Below are 14,190 nucleotides of genomic sequence, written 5' to 3'. Positions count from 1 at the left end.
GTGATACAATATAAATTCCACCGATAGATCTCCTCTGTGTCTTGTGTCGATGCCATTCCTTTTCCTTGTTGTGCCAAGTATAATACTCTGGAATTTTTCTATACAGAAGATGCCTAGATTGTTGCTCCTCCTTACAATTTAAGGAAAAGAATTCAGTAAGCATTGTTCTAGAGAAATAATGATCATTAAGTATTTAAGGAATGGTTTGGTGATCATAGAAGCTCACTTAATGTTGATTTGGCAAATGAATTTGTAACCTTTCCACAGATGGATACATGTGGTAAAGGTTAAACTTAAATATTTTCCAACATGCCTCTGGAGCGGTGATCCATCTTGCATCAATAAACTGTTGGACCTCGTCAACATGAGAACCTTTGTGAACTTCCATTGCAATCCAGTTTGGACCCTTGTAGCAATACTTGTAGAGATATTTTATACTCTTGATGCTACTACATATCTCAACATTAATATGGCAAACATACTTTAGTAGTAGCCAAGGGTTGTATGAAACTACCCATCTATTGTCAACGGTTACATTTTGGTTAATCGGTACTGGAGTGTCAAATCGTCGCTTATATTGCGGATATGAGTTGTCACCTCTTCGTGTCTCTGCTGTGAACTCTTTTGGGTAGTTTTATTTACATTGGCCATTTTTTATGCAGGGTGAAGATTGATCAAGTGTTTTGCAAGGATCATGGATCATATGTTTTAGCACTGCATCATGTAGGTGTGGTTCTACTTCTTTAGATGGTATCTCTCCACGTACCAAACTATTATAATGCTCCGAGTCAATTAACTGGTCAGTGTTTTCTAAGATTAGCAACATATGTACATGAAGCAATCCTCTTTTTTAAAACTCAGTGACATAAATATAACTCTTCACCTTTTCCAAGATACCCTTAGTAATTACATCCTCTTTTAGCTGTTCGAATTTGGCTCGAAAAATTCTAGTTGTTAGATTTGGACAATCTTGTGGAGTTTGAACTGGGTTGAGTTCTGAATTTATTTCAGTCCAAGATGGATTGCATGTCATTGTGAGGAAAATATCTGGCTTGCCTCTTTAAGAACAATAGCCATTCCATATTCATATTGTTGGGTCATGTCTCGACGGCTACGAATGAACGACAATGGTAATATTGTTCTTTTTCTTTCAACATTTTCTAAAGACAAATATAGAGAGAAATATTGTTATTTTTAATAATTATTTTGGATAATTCATAATGATTTACGAAGTAGCCAATAGATCCAACAATATTTACCTACATTGGTTTTTCCTGTGTGCAAGGCATCTTGTAAGCCTTGGTATAATTCAGTCCGTAATTTCTTTTGTCTAGTTCGAATCCATCTTAACTTTTCGGTTTAAATTCACATAGTTATCTACAACATATTATTGTAGAAGTTGCCCTGCTTGCAATATGCTGGAATGATCATTGAGGCGGATTTACAAAATTTTAAGATTTTGGAAAAAAGGTTAGATACATTGAACAATTTTTTAGCAGAATTTTCAGGAGTCTATACTGCACAGGTAATGGGGATTTGTACCTGGAGCATATAACTATAATATGCTTCGACATGAAACTTTGCCACCACTTTGACTTCGAGTATTGATATCCCATCTATGAGCTCCAAATGAAAAAGAAGAGGATATTGCAGTGGATCATAATAACCAACAAATTCTTGAATCCTTCGTAGGCTATCAGCATAAGTTTGTACCTTAATATCTCATCCACGAATCATTGTTTCAACGTCATTACCAACAATTATAGCTACTACCTGCGATGCAGTTGGAAGACTATATTATGGCTAATTAGCAAGTCGCTCTCTAATGACCAAACTAAACTCATGTACATTTGACCGCTGTGCAAGCAAGCGAAACACGTGGAGAAAAGGATTATACCTGTAAACCCCACGAAATAAATAAATAATTAGCCAATAAATTAATTATTATTCAAAGGAATTAGGAAAATTAATTTTTATAATTTAAAGGAGTAGAAATATTAGAATATAAATTTTGACACTAATTTTAAAGATTTTGTCCCAAAATCGGGCCAACAGGCCGAACCGGTTGGACCGAGCCCAAACCGGCCCAAAGCCCAACCTATAAAACCTATAAAATGAGCAATCCCCATTTTCATTTCCGTAAATATGTTGAGGAAGAGAGTGAGTTATGTGAAAACTCTAACCCTCACCACCGTTAACTTCCGTCGTCCGTAACTTTCAATCCGAAGCTCTGATTGATGAGCCGTCAGCGACTACGTGTTCGTCTTGGAATTTTCTTCAATTCTTTTGGAACAAAGTGGTAAGAAATTGGTGTTTCTCTTCCAATTCTTCCTCTCCCTAATCTCGTGATTTTAGGTTTTGGTTATTGAGATATTGAATGATTTTGTTGGTTTAGGTGAACTCTAACAGCGAATAATCACTGGGTTTTGTCCAATAGATCTATGGATAAGGTAAGAAATTGTTAAACCCTTGGGAATCATTGAATTAGTGAACTTTATGATGATTATAGTGATATTGTGTGAAATAGATTGTGTTTTGGTTGATTTGGAGTTCAATTGGGGCTGATTGGAACGAAATCCGAGTAATTAGGTTTGAAGAATTGACGTTTGGAGGCTAGGAGCTTGTGAAAGGAGAGGTTTTTGAGATGTTTCAAGCTTAGAGAGGAATCGGCTAAGGTATGGTTTTGGTTTCTCGTAGTTAATGTTTAATGTCATGTGAAAACTTAGGCTAGAAAACCTTAAGATAGAAATGAACTGAATGAATTATTGATGGATTGTGAAAATGGTATATGATATGTGATTTGATTTTGTGAATGGTTTGTTATTAGAGTTGGTTGATATTTTTTTAGAAAATATTTAATATTGGGATTATTTTGGTGTTGAAATAATTTGATACCGAAAATGATTTGAATGACTGAGAGGTGCTTAGTTTGGTTGTCGAGACCCTTGAAGGGTAGCAAAAGTATGAGTTTTAGAGGAGGTGCTATCGAAGTTTTTATGGAAATTGGAGGTTTTGTTTGAAGTTGTTATTTAGAAATATTTGGGTTTAAGGATTTTAGGATTTGAGTTTGAGTTATTAAGAAAACGAGTACGTTTTGAGTTTAATTTACTTAGAAGGGAATGAATTAAGTTTTGAGTATGAATTTTTTATGAATGATGATGATATTGAGACTATTTGTTGACCCTCTGTCACAAGATGACCAGGCACTTTAACTCTCCGGGTTCCCCCATGGGCATGCATATATATATTGAATATTATATTTGAGCTTGGATTTTGACTCCATGGAATTTTATTAAGCTTGGAATTTGACTCCATGAAATATTATAATATTGCGCTTGGAGTTTGAGTCCATAGATATTATTTTGAGCTTGGGGATGCACGCACATAGGGACTGTCTAATGGTTAACTACCAGGACATGTCGGGTTGGCTGTATAACCGACAGATGAGACTCATCAGCCGTAGAACAGGCATACATCATTTGCATTTGTTTGTTTTGTTTGAGTGTGTATTGTTTTGGTTTGCTTAACTGCTTAACTCTGCTTATCTACTATTTGTTCTACCTGCTGTAATTGCTCCTCTATCTGTGTTTTCCTTGCTTGAATTATATGTGTATATTTTTTGAGAGACCCCTCTTGGTGGAGGTGGGGGGGGTTGTCCCACCGGTGATTCGGAGGATTGGAGGAGACAGAATGTGAAGTGTTAAGTTAAAGTTAGATTTAGAACTTGAATACTTTAGATAACTTACCTAATTTGCTGGTTTAGTTGGATCTTTAAGCTGAAATCTGAGTGTCAGAGTTCTAGGAATGCCTCTGACTTTCTCGGGTTCTTTTATATTAACTATGTGGGAACCTTTACCATATTGAAAACCCCCGATTCTCATTCCATATATATTCTATTATTTTTCAGATGCAGGTCGAGAGGGGCCTCACTGAGCATTTGGAGTTTCCTGTGCAAGCGAAGTTTGGTTATTTTAGGATGTTGTATTTTGTATTTACGCTATGTATATATGTTTATAGAATCTCCACATGTGTATTTTGTATTTTGTCCCTCTTAGAGATTGACTTGGAGATACAGGTGTACATTTTATTGGAGTTTTATTTTGGATTGTATATAAATATATAATTATATACTCTGGCCGGCCTTAGCTTCGCAGGTCGAGTCTGGAGCTTGATATCTGTGTTTTGGAACTCTGATATGTATATTACATTTTCATCTTTCTTTGACCTTGTCCATTCTGTTTATCCTCATACGTACGAGTGTGATATGATTTTCTATTTTTGATTTTTGATTAGCTTATTCTTCAAGGCTCCTCGTTATAAAACTATTTTCAACTATATTTATATAACTCTTCTTTTAGAGGTCGTAATACCTCGCCACCTCTGCTTTACGGCTTAAGCTTAAGGCTCTGTGTGGTAGGGTGTTACATTATGGTATCAAAGTAGTTCGTTCCTGTAGAGCCTGAGGGATGGACTGATTATGCTTTTGGGCATACTCTGGGTGTGTGTATATGCTAATTAGGATATCTAATTGATACACACACACAGAGTATGCCCAAAAGCATAATCAGTCCATCTCTCAGGCTCTACAGGAACGAACTGCTTTGATAATATATATATATATATGACATTGATAAACCACTATTTTATGGTTTATCTTATGCTCAATTGAGTGGTTTATATCAATCCTTTACTCACTTATTCATATGATTTGCATGAGTTTACATTTTTCCTTCCTGATTTTGTGCTATGATTAAAAACATGCTTCTTTGGCCTTATATTTGCTAATATTAATCCTCTCTTATTACCATTCGATGCCGTGATATGTGTGTTAAGTGACTTCAGGGATTACAGGGCAGGAATGGCTTAGAGGATGGAAAGGAAGCATGCAAAAGTGGAAAGGAATACAAGAAACTAAAGGAACTGCTAAAGCTGTCCAGCCTGACATCTTGGTACTAAATCGATCATAACTTGAGCTACAAAGGTCCAAATGACGCGGTTCTAGTTGCGTTGGAAAGCTAACATCTGGAGCTTCGCAACGATATATAATTTGTCATAGCTTCCCCGAACGCGTGGATCACGCGGACGCGTGACCTGGCAAAAACCCGATCCACACTAACGCGTGGACGACGCTTCCGCGTGACTTTGCAGCGACCTATACGTAGAGCAATTTCTGGGCTATTTTTGACCTAGTTTTTGGCCCAGAAAACACAGATTAGAGGCTATAAAGTGGAAGAATCAATCTATTCATAAAAAAAAATAATTCATACAACTTTCATATTCATAATTTTTGGTTTAGATGTAGCTTTTAGAGGGAGAGGCTCTCTCCTCTCTCTTAGGATTTAGGATTAGGATTAGGATTTAGGATTTCTATTATGATTAGGCTACTTCTCTTCAATCACAGGTTCAATGTTTCTTTAATTTATTTTCTACTTTTATTTATTCTATTACTTTAATTGTTATTTATCTTTTCAATTTGGTTTATGAACTCCATGTTAGGATTGATTTTCTTAATTAATACATATTGAGGTATTTCAGATTTATGATTGCTTTCTTTAATTTATATTATTGATGCTTCTAATTAATCCAAATTATTTTCATTCGAGTAGATTTTCTTCCCTTTTGGCTTTGGTTGAGTAATTGGTGACACTTGAGTTATCAAACTCAGCAATTGATTGGAAATTGGGATTGTTGATTGATTTGGATCCCTCTAAAGCTAGTCTTTCCATAGGAGTTGACTAGGACTTGAGCAAAATCCAATTTTCATCACACCTGATATGGATAACTAGGATAGGATTTCCAGTTCTCATACCTTGCCAAGAGATTTTCTAATTATTAATTTATTTTTCTTGTCGTTTAAATTACTTGTTCCTTATTTCAAAAAACCCAAATAAAAATACACTTTTTCTCATAACCAATAATAAATCATATCCCTGCAATTCCTTGAGAAGACGACCCGAGGTTTAAATACTTCGGTTATAAATTTTATTGGGTTTTGTTACTTGTGACAACCAAACTTTTGTACGAAAGGATTCTCTGTTGGTTTAGAAGCTATACTTACAACGCGATTACATTTTTTATAAAAATTCTATACTGACAAAAATCTAATCGTCAAAATGGCGTGGTTGCTGTGGAATTGCAAACATGTGCTTCATTATTCGTTATTGTAAATATTTTTCTTGTTTGTTTTCTTTGCTTTGATCTAAAAATTCTAAGTTTGGTATCGTTTTATTATTTTTCTCTTTCCTCATTAAATTCAAAAATATCTTTTCTCTTTATTTTAATTGATTTTTTCCAAAATTACAAAAAAAAATTCAGATTTTTATTTTAAAATTTTTATCTTATCTTATCTTAGTTTTAAATTTTAAAATTCAAATCTTTTTCAAAAATCATATCTTTTTCAAAATCTTATCTTATCTTATTTCAAAATCAAATTTCAAATTTCAATATTTAAATTCCAAAATTCAAAATTTAAATTTCAAAATTTAAATTTAAAATTTTAAAAATCAAACCTTTTCAAAATTTAAACCTTTTTCAAATTTTTATCTTATATTGTTGTCAATGTTTCTAGTTTTAGGAGTTTATTTTCATTAATTTTTTTTATTTTTTGTTTTTATTTTCTTTAGCTACTATGAATTCTCACCCCTCTAGCTTTAAGTTTGGTTCCAATGTTGTTGTAAGGAATGGAAACTATAATGAAAATAGGCATCAAGGTTGGAAGAATCAAAGATGGGAACAGCCACAAGGATTTCATCAACCCTCTTGGTAGTAACCCCCTCCAATGCGCTATAACCAACAACCATTCTGTGATGTATACCAAGACAATAGTTATGGTGGACCCTTTCGTGACAAACCACCTCCACCAAATTAGTATGGTCAAGAGCCATTCCAGGGAGCGTACCAAGATGATGATATATGGTGGACCCCCTTGTAGTTACCAACAAGGCCCACCATATGCTTATGAACCGCCTCCCTAACATACCTTTGAACCACCATACTCACAAGCCCCCTACAACCAAACACCTCCATATGACCCTAACCCATATCCACCATACCAACCACCTTATGAGCCATACTTAGAACCACCACCTCAATATACACCATGTCCATATCCATCAATCCAAGAGCACTATGATCCTACTTATAATAGCCGAGCGCAACAAGAAACGAAGGATCGTCTTATGGAAACAACGGATCGACTTCATGCAACTCTTCATCAACTGGTGCAAGCGATAAACCGACTAGCCTCCTGACGTTCAGACACTCAAGGAACCCCCATGGCTTCATGTGGAGAATCTACTGAAGAACATAGTATGAAGGAGACACTAGAAACTCCGGTGGACAGTGAGCAGCATGGCCTTGTATTAGAACAATTGGAGGAAGCTATAATCATTGAAGAGGAAGAAGTGGTCGAAGACTTAGGAGATGCGGAACGTCCATGGGAAAGCCCAGTCATAGAGCCCCCTTCTAAGGAGTTTGAATTTGATGTTGAGGAGGGTGTACAACCTCCAAAGCATATCATGGTTGAAGACTTTCAAGGGGATGATCAAGAGATGGATTCAATCATTGATGAATTATTATCTACATTTGAATCCTCTCCCATTGGACTGACATGGAGATTAAAGAAGAAGAAGCACAACCTCCCATTCCCTTGGTGAACAATGAAGAAGAGATCGAATTGGAAAAAAGCTACCAAGAGGAAGAGGTTGATATTGAAGAAGCTTGCAAAGAGGTGGAAGCTGTCAAAGAGGAGCCCAAGGGAATGGAGCTGAAAATCACCTTGCCAAGGTTGTTGGAGACCTCTCCCCCAAAGCCATCACCATCCATCCCTTCATTCAAGTGGGTAAATCTCTCATCTCTAAGCTTAATTAGCTCACTTGAATATGCTTTGCTTAAGACGGATGGGCAACTTAGATCTCTTTGTGGCTTTAAGAGTAAGAGAGAGATGATTAGTGGTTGGCAACACCATCCTAGGTTCGTTATGGTTGGAAGCTCAAGACCTGATTGCAAGGGTTGGCATAATTCTCAATTAATTGGGTCTAGGAGGATGTTTGGGTGCCTAAATGAGAATTCTAAGGCTGAACCACTCAGATAGAATCATCATGATCCACTTGAAGACGGGTGTAAAAACAAGATTTGGGATCCAGGCATACATGAGGATCAAATTTGGGAGCTCAAAGCTTGTGAAGAACTCCATCAAGGCTTGAGGAATTCACTTGGTATTGATAGAGCTTATTGGAGGTCCAAGCATTGGTGAAAGTTTCAAGACGAGTTCAAGCACAAGCCACCATGACAAGGAGCTCACCAAATGTCCAACTTAAGGACTATAACTAAAAGTGCTAGGTGGGAGACAACCCACCATGGTATAATCGTTCCTTTTTTATTCTTAATCTTATTTTATTTTTACTAGTGTTCATTCATAATTTCTGCATATTCACCTGCGTTCTGCATTTGAATCTGCATAGTTCATAAAAAAAAAAAACAAGCACGCCCACGCGAACGCGTGGCCTACGCGTCCGCGTCATTTTGAAAAAGAGCCTCCCACGCATATGCGTCACCCATGCGACCCCGTGGCCCTACAAAATCGACGTAAAGAGGTGTATGGCAGTGAGTTATGATGGAGTTGGGCTGGAATGGTGCTGGAAGCACCAGCCCTACCACGCGAACGCGTGCCCCACGCGTCCGCGTCAGTATACAAAAAGAGGCCATTCACGCGTGCGCGTTACCCACGCGCACACGTCACCCAAAAATTTGGCAATATGCGCACGAAACAGAAAGTTGTGCGTACGCGAGGCTACACTCGCACCAATAGCACAAATCAGGCCACGCGACCGTGTGACCCACGCGTCCGTGTCGCCTGAAAAATATCACACACCACGCGATCATGTGACCCACGCGTCCGCGTCGCCTGCGTTGCAAGCCTATCCAGATCAGTGCCAGAAATCTTATATTTTCTTCCCCAAATCCTAATTTTTCTTTTCCCCCCTTCTTTTTTCTTCTTCCTTCTTTCTTCTTTATTCTTTTTCCCTTTTTACTTTCTCCCTCCTTCTTTATCGTCATCATCAAGGTTGTTTCTTTTCTTCTTCCCCTCTTTACTTTTCCATTATTATTTTTATTTATGTTTTCTTCTTCTTTTTCTTTTTACTTTCATTATATATGTTTTCCTTTTCTTTCTTTTCTTTTCTTTTTATTCTTTTAATTGGTGTTAGAAATTTAATTGTGAGTTATTGTGAAATTGTTTGACAATTAATATTACTTCTTAAAGGGTTGCTTGCATGTTCAATTTAATAGTTTCCATAACATCTTTACCATGCATGCTATGTGTTTGTGAAAAAGCCCGTATGGCATTGTACATTATTTTAATATTACTCTATTCTACTACTCTGATGCCTGTTTTTCACAAAACCCCTTTTTATATTTTATTGATTAAATATAATTGTCGATACAAACAGATTGTTAGTTTAAGAGACTTGATAATCAAATTGGGCATTTAATGCTTGATCTATGCTACTCATGCCTTTTCCAGCATGCCAATAAACATCTTGCATTTAATTGCCATCACATGCACTTGCGATATTTCCATGGATGAACTTTTCACATGTAGTCATGACCATGTGTTAACGACATCCTTCTTTACTGTGCATTGATTATCACCTATACTATCCTCTCCCTTACTCGAACCCTTAGCTTTACATGTTACTGTCTTTTTCCCTTTTCAGGATGGCCACCAAGAAGGGTAAAGAGAAAGCTACTCCCAAACAACCGGTAAGGAAAGGAACAAAAAGAGGACTAGCTGCGGAGCCACCCGTCCACTTGTACATCTCTGCATGCACCGAGGACGGTGCAATCTTTAAGTGTGGGGAGGTCGATACCGATCTCCATGGGTTCGTTATTTCCTTCTCAACACCAATGTTTTATTTTCTTTGTTTGTTCATTATTGCATTTGCATGTTTGATTGCATATTTGTTTGATTTTGTGCCTATTTTACCACTTGGTTAAAGTAATATTTTTCTTTTTCATGAAACTTTTTATAGCATTTCACTAATTTGAATTAAACTTTCCAAAAAATTTCTTTGAAGAAATATTATACTGGAACATGGTTTAGAGCTCGAAAACACAAAACCTATGAGATTTTGAGCCTATTTGATTAGTTGCATTTTATCAACCAATATTTTGTTTTTGGTGTGTGTTTTTCTCTCTAAAATTGTGATCTTTGTCTTGCTTGATTCTATATTTCCATTGTTTAATGTATGCATGCACTTATGTGATTGAGGCCTTGTTTCACTAAGCTTACATACCCATATGGCCTTAACCTTTCATTATCCTTTGCAAACCAATTTGAGCCTATTTTACCCCTTTTATTCTTTACTTTAACACATCATTAACTCTAAGCGGAAAAATAATAATGTCCTTAATTTGAATCCTTGGTTAGCTTAGACTAGTGAGAGTGTTCATGATTTAAGTGTGGAGAAGTTAGATTTGGAAACATTTGGTTTAAGAATTGGGTGTTATATATCTTTATGAAAATGTGAAAGAAATGTTTAGGACATGTTCATGCATTCAATAATTTAATCGTATGCATTGAAAAAAAACAAAAAATCAAAAGAAAAAAATATATATATATAATAAAAAATAAAAGAAAACAAGAAAAGAAAAAAAAGAAAAGAAAAAGAGCAAATAAATAAAAGGGGACAAAATGCCCCAAAGTAAGTGGTGAAAGCAATGCATATGTACTGTACTTGAAATTAGAATGCATGAATATGTGGAAAACATGGTTAATGGATAGTTAGATGTGGTATTATGATTACATGGATTGTCTAAAGTTAGGTGGAAAGTTTAAGTTAATTAAGGATTCAGATTTTAGTCCACTTGGCCAAATACAATCCTACCTTGAACCTAATCCCATTACAACCCTTAAAAGACCTCTTGATATGTGTATCTGTGCGTTAAATTTTTGTTGATTGTTAGATGAAGAGCAACCCCTTAGAAAGCAAGGTTAGTAGAGAATTGACAGAGTCGAACCTTAAACACTTGAGTGATTAGAGTGTATAAACTTCCGGTGAGGGTTCGATGCTCGATTCTTTGTTCTTGGCTTTCATAAGCTATTTTCTTCTGCAAGTTTACTTGTACTTTATTTTGTGATTTGAATTAGTGAAATCCAGTTCATATTTGTTCTTAAAAGATTTGTTTATTTTAACCAAGTAGCTAGAAACATCTTAGCATATAGTTGCATTCATATAGATAGGTTGCATTTCATGCATTTTATCATTCCTCTTCACTCCTTTATAGCTTCTCTTGAGATTAGCATGAGGACATGCTAATGTTTAAGTGTGGAGAGATTGATAAACCACTATTTTATGGTTTATCTTATGCTCAATTGAGTGGTTTATATCAATCCTTTACTCACTTATTCATATGAATTTCCTGAGTTTACATTTTTCCTTCCTGATTTTGTGCTAGGATTGAAAACATGCTTCTTTGGCCTTATATTTGCTAATATTAATCCTCTCTTATTACCATTTGATGCCGTGATATGTGCGTTAAGTGATTTCAGGGATTACAGGGCAGGAATGGCTTAGAGGATGGAAAGGAAGCATGCAAAAGTGGAAAGGAATACAAGAAACTAAAGGAACTGCTAAAGCTGTCCAGCCTGACCTCTTGGTACTAAATCGACCATAACCTGAGCTACAGAGGTCCAAATGACGCGGTTCTAATTGCGTTAGAAAGCTAATGTCCGGGACTTCACAGCGATATATAATTTTCCATATCTGCCTCGAATACAGGTGACACAAACGCGTGAATCATGCGGACGCATGACCTGGCAAAAACCCAATCCCCCTAACGCGTGGACGACGTTTCCGTGTGACTTTGCAACAACCTGTACATACCAGAAATTCCTAGCGATTTCTGGGCTGTTTTTGACTCAGTTTTCAGCCCAGAAAACACATATTAGAGGCTATAAAGTGGGGGAATCAATCTATTCATAGAAAAACAAATTCATACAACTTTCATATTCATAATTTTAGGTTTAGATGTAGCTTTTAGAGGGAGAGGCTCTCTCCTCTCTCTTAGGATTTAGGATTAGGATTAGGATTTAGGATTTCTATTATGATTAGGCTACTTCTCTTCAATCACAGGTTCAATGTTCCTTTAATTTATTTTCTACTTTTATTTATTCTATTACTTTAATTGTTATTTATCTTTTCAATCTGGTTTATGAACTCCATGTTAGGATTGATTTTCTTAATTAATACATATTGAGGTATTTCAGATTTATGATTGCTTTCTTTAATTTATATTATTGATGCTTCTAATTAATAGAAATTATTTTCATTCGAGTAGATTTTCTTCCCTTTTGGCTTTGGCTGAGTAATTGGTGACACTTGAGTTATCAAACTCAGCAGTTGATTAGAAATTGAAATTGCTGATTGATTTGGATCCCTCTAAAGCTAGTCTTTCCATAGGAGTTGACTAGGACTTGAGGAATCAAGTTAATTAGTCCACTTGACTTTCCTTTATTTAGTAAGGGTTAACTAAGTGGGAGCAAAATCCAATTCTCATCACACCTGATAACGATAACTAGGATAGGATTTCCAGTTCTCATACCTTGCTAAGAGATTTTCTAATTATTAATTTATTTTTCTTGTCATTTAAATTACTTGTTCCTTATTTCAAAAAACCCAAATAAAAATACGCTTTTTCTCATAACCAATAATAAATCATACTTCCCTGCAATTCCTTGAGAAGACGACCCGAGGTTTAAATACTTCGGTTATAAATTTTATTGGGTTTTGTTACTTGTGACAACCAAACTTTTGTACGAAAGGATTCTCTGTTGGTTTAGAAACTATACTTACAACGCGATTACATTTTTTATAAAAATTCTATACTAACAGAAATCTAATTGTCAGGCATACTTGTTTATGGGCATGCATTTGGGACTTTGAAGCATTAGACTCGAGATATTGAGACTGATCACCTTAATATCATTTGTTTGATGTGAACAGGAACCAAATGATGACTCGTGGACGCGAACGCGGTAGAGGCAGAGGTCGGAATATTAATGCGGAACCTGAAATAACTATGAATGACCCTGTAAACTTTACAAATGCTCTGGAGAATATGGCGGCTGCTATGCAGGCAACAGCTGAGGCCGTTGGTCAGCAAGTTAATAACGGAAACGGGGGTAATGGCGAAAATGGGCCGATGACTTTAGCAACTTTTCTGAAGATAAAACCACCAACTTTTAGAGGAACCACAAATCCAACAGAAGCTGAAAATTGGTTTCAGGCGATAGAACGAGCTTTACAAGCACAACAAGTACTTGAAGATCAGTGTGTTGAGTTTGCTACTTATCAGCTGATGGGTGAAGCTCAGTATTGGTGGCAGGGGACCCGATGCCTTCTACAGCGAGATAATGTTGCAATCCCTTGGAATGTATTCCAATCAGAGTTTCATAAGAAGTATTTCCCAAACTCAGTAAGAACGGCGAAAGAGCTTGAGTTGTTACAGCTGAAGCAAGGTCCTATGTCAGTGGCAGAGTACACCAATCGATTTGAAAAATTGTGTCAGTTCTCTAGGATTTTTCAGGGTGCTCCGGGGGATTTTGAAGAATGGAAATGCATAAAATATGAAGGTGGTCTGCGGAGTGACATTCTGAGTACAGTAGGCCCGATGGAGATCAGAGTTTTCTCTGAACTGGTAAACAAGACCCGAGTTACGGAAGATTGTGCGAGAAAGGCTACAATGGACAAGGGTGATCACCGAGCTTTTGTTAGGAGAGATCAACAGAGGAACTTTGTGCCTAGAGGATAGAATTTCAAGCCAGGCGGTTATGTCCCACACCAACATCTGGGACAGAATAACTTTCGAAGATTCAATAATAACAACAATCAGGGAAGAGAGAAAGGAAAGCAAGCTCAGATTCCACGGAATAACTTGACATGTAGGAGATGTGGGGCATATCATCCGAACACTCCGTGCAGAGCTGGACTAGGTGTATGCTACTATTGTGGTGGAACCAGGCATCTGTCTTGGAACTGTCCGAACAAGAAGAGATATGATGTTGGGAGAGCATAACAACCAGGGCAAGTGTCCACTACATCTGCTGTGGGTGACGAGGGATCCGAGACATTGATTAGAGGTAACTGTGAAGTAGCTAGTAAGGTTTTAAATGCTTTAATTGATTCGGGA

The 14,190-nt window shown here is 36.6% G+C and overlaps 1 protein-coding gene across 1 annotated transcript; it reads left to right on the top strand.

Moving 5' to 3' along the window:
- Window positions 1-13,080: 13,080 nt before the first annotated feature.
- Window positions 13,081-13,812, top strand: LOC107633242 (uncharacterized). Its single transcript, XM_016336882.1, has one exon. It carries the CDS (start codon window positions 13,081-13,083, stop codon window positions 13,810-13,812), a length of 732 nt encoding a protein of 243 aa, XP_016192368.1.
- The last annotated feature ends 378 nt before the right edge of the window (window positions 13,813-14,190 follow it).

The sequence above is a fragment of the Arachis ipaensis genome, chromosome B3 (assembly GCF_059453495.1).
Source record: "Arachis ipaensis isolate K30076 ecotype BB chromosome B3, ASM5945349v1, whole genome shotgun sequence".
Lineage (NCBI taxonomy): Eukaryota > Viridiplantae > Streptophyta > Magnoliopsida > Fabales > Fabaceae > Arachis > Arachis ipaensis.
Note: the sequence above shows the minus strand (reverse complement) of the source record. Positions and strands in the feature narration are given on the sequence as shown.

Excerpts from the sequence above, each read along its gene's own strand:
- LOC107633242 (XM_016336882.1), top strand. The coding sequence starts at position 13,081 with ATGAATGACCCTGTAAACTTTACAAATGCTCTGGAGAATATGGCGGCT.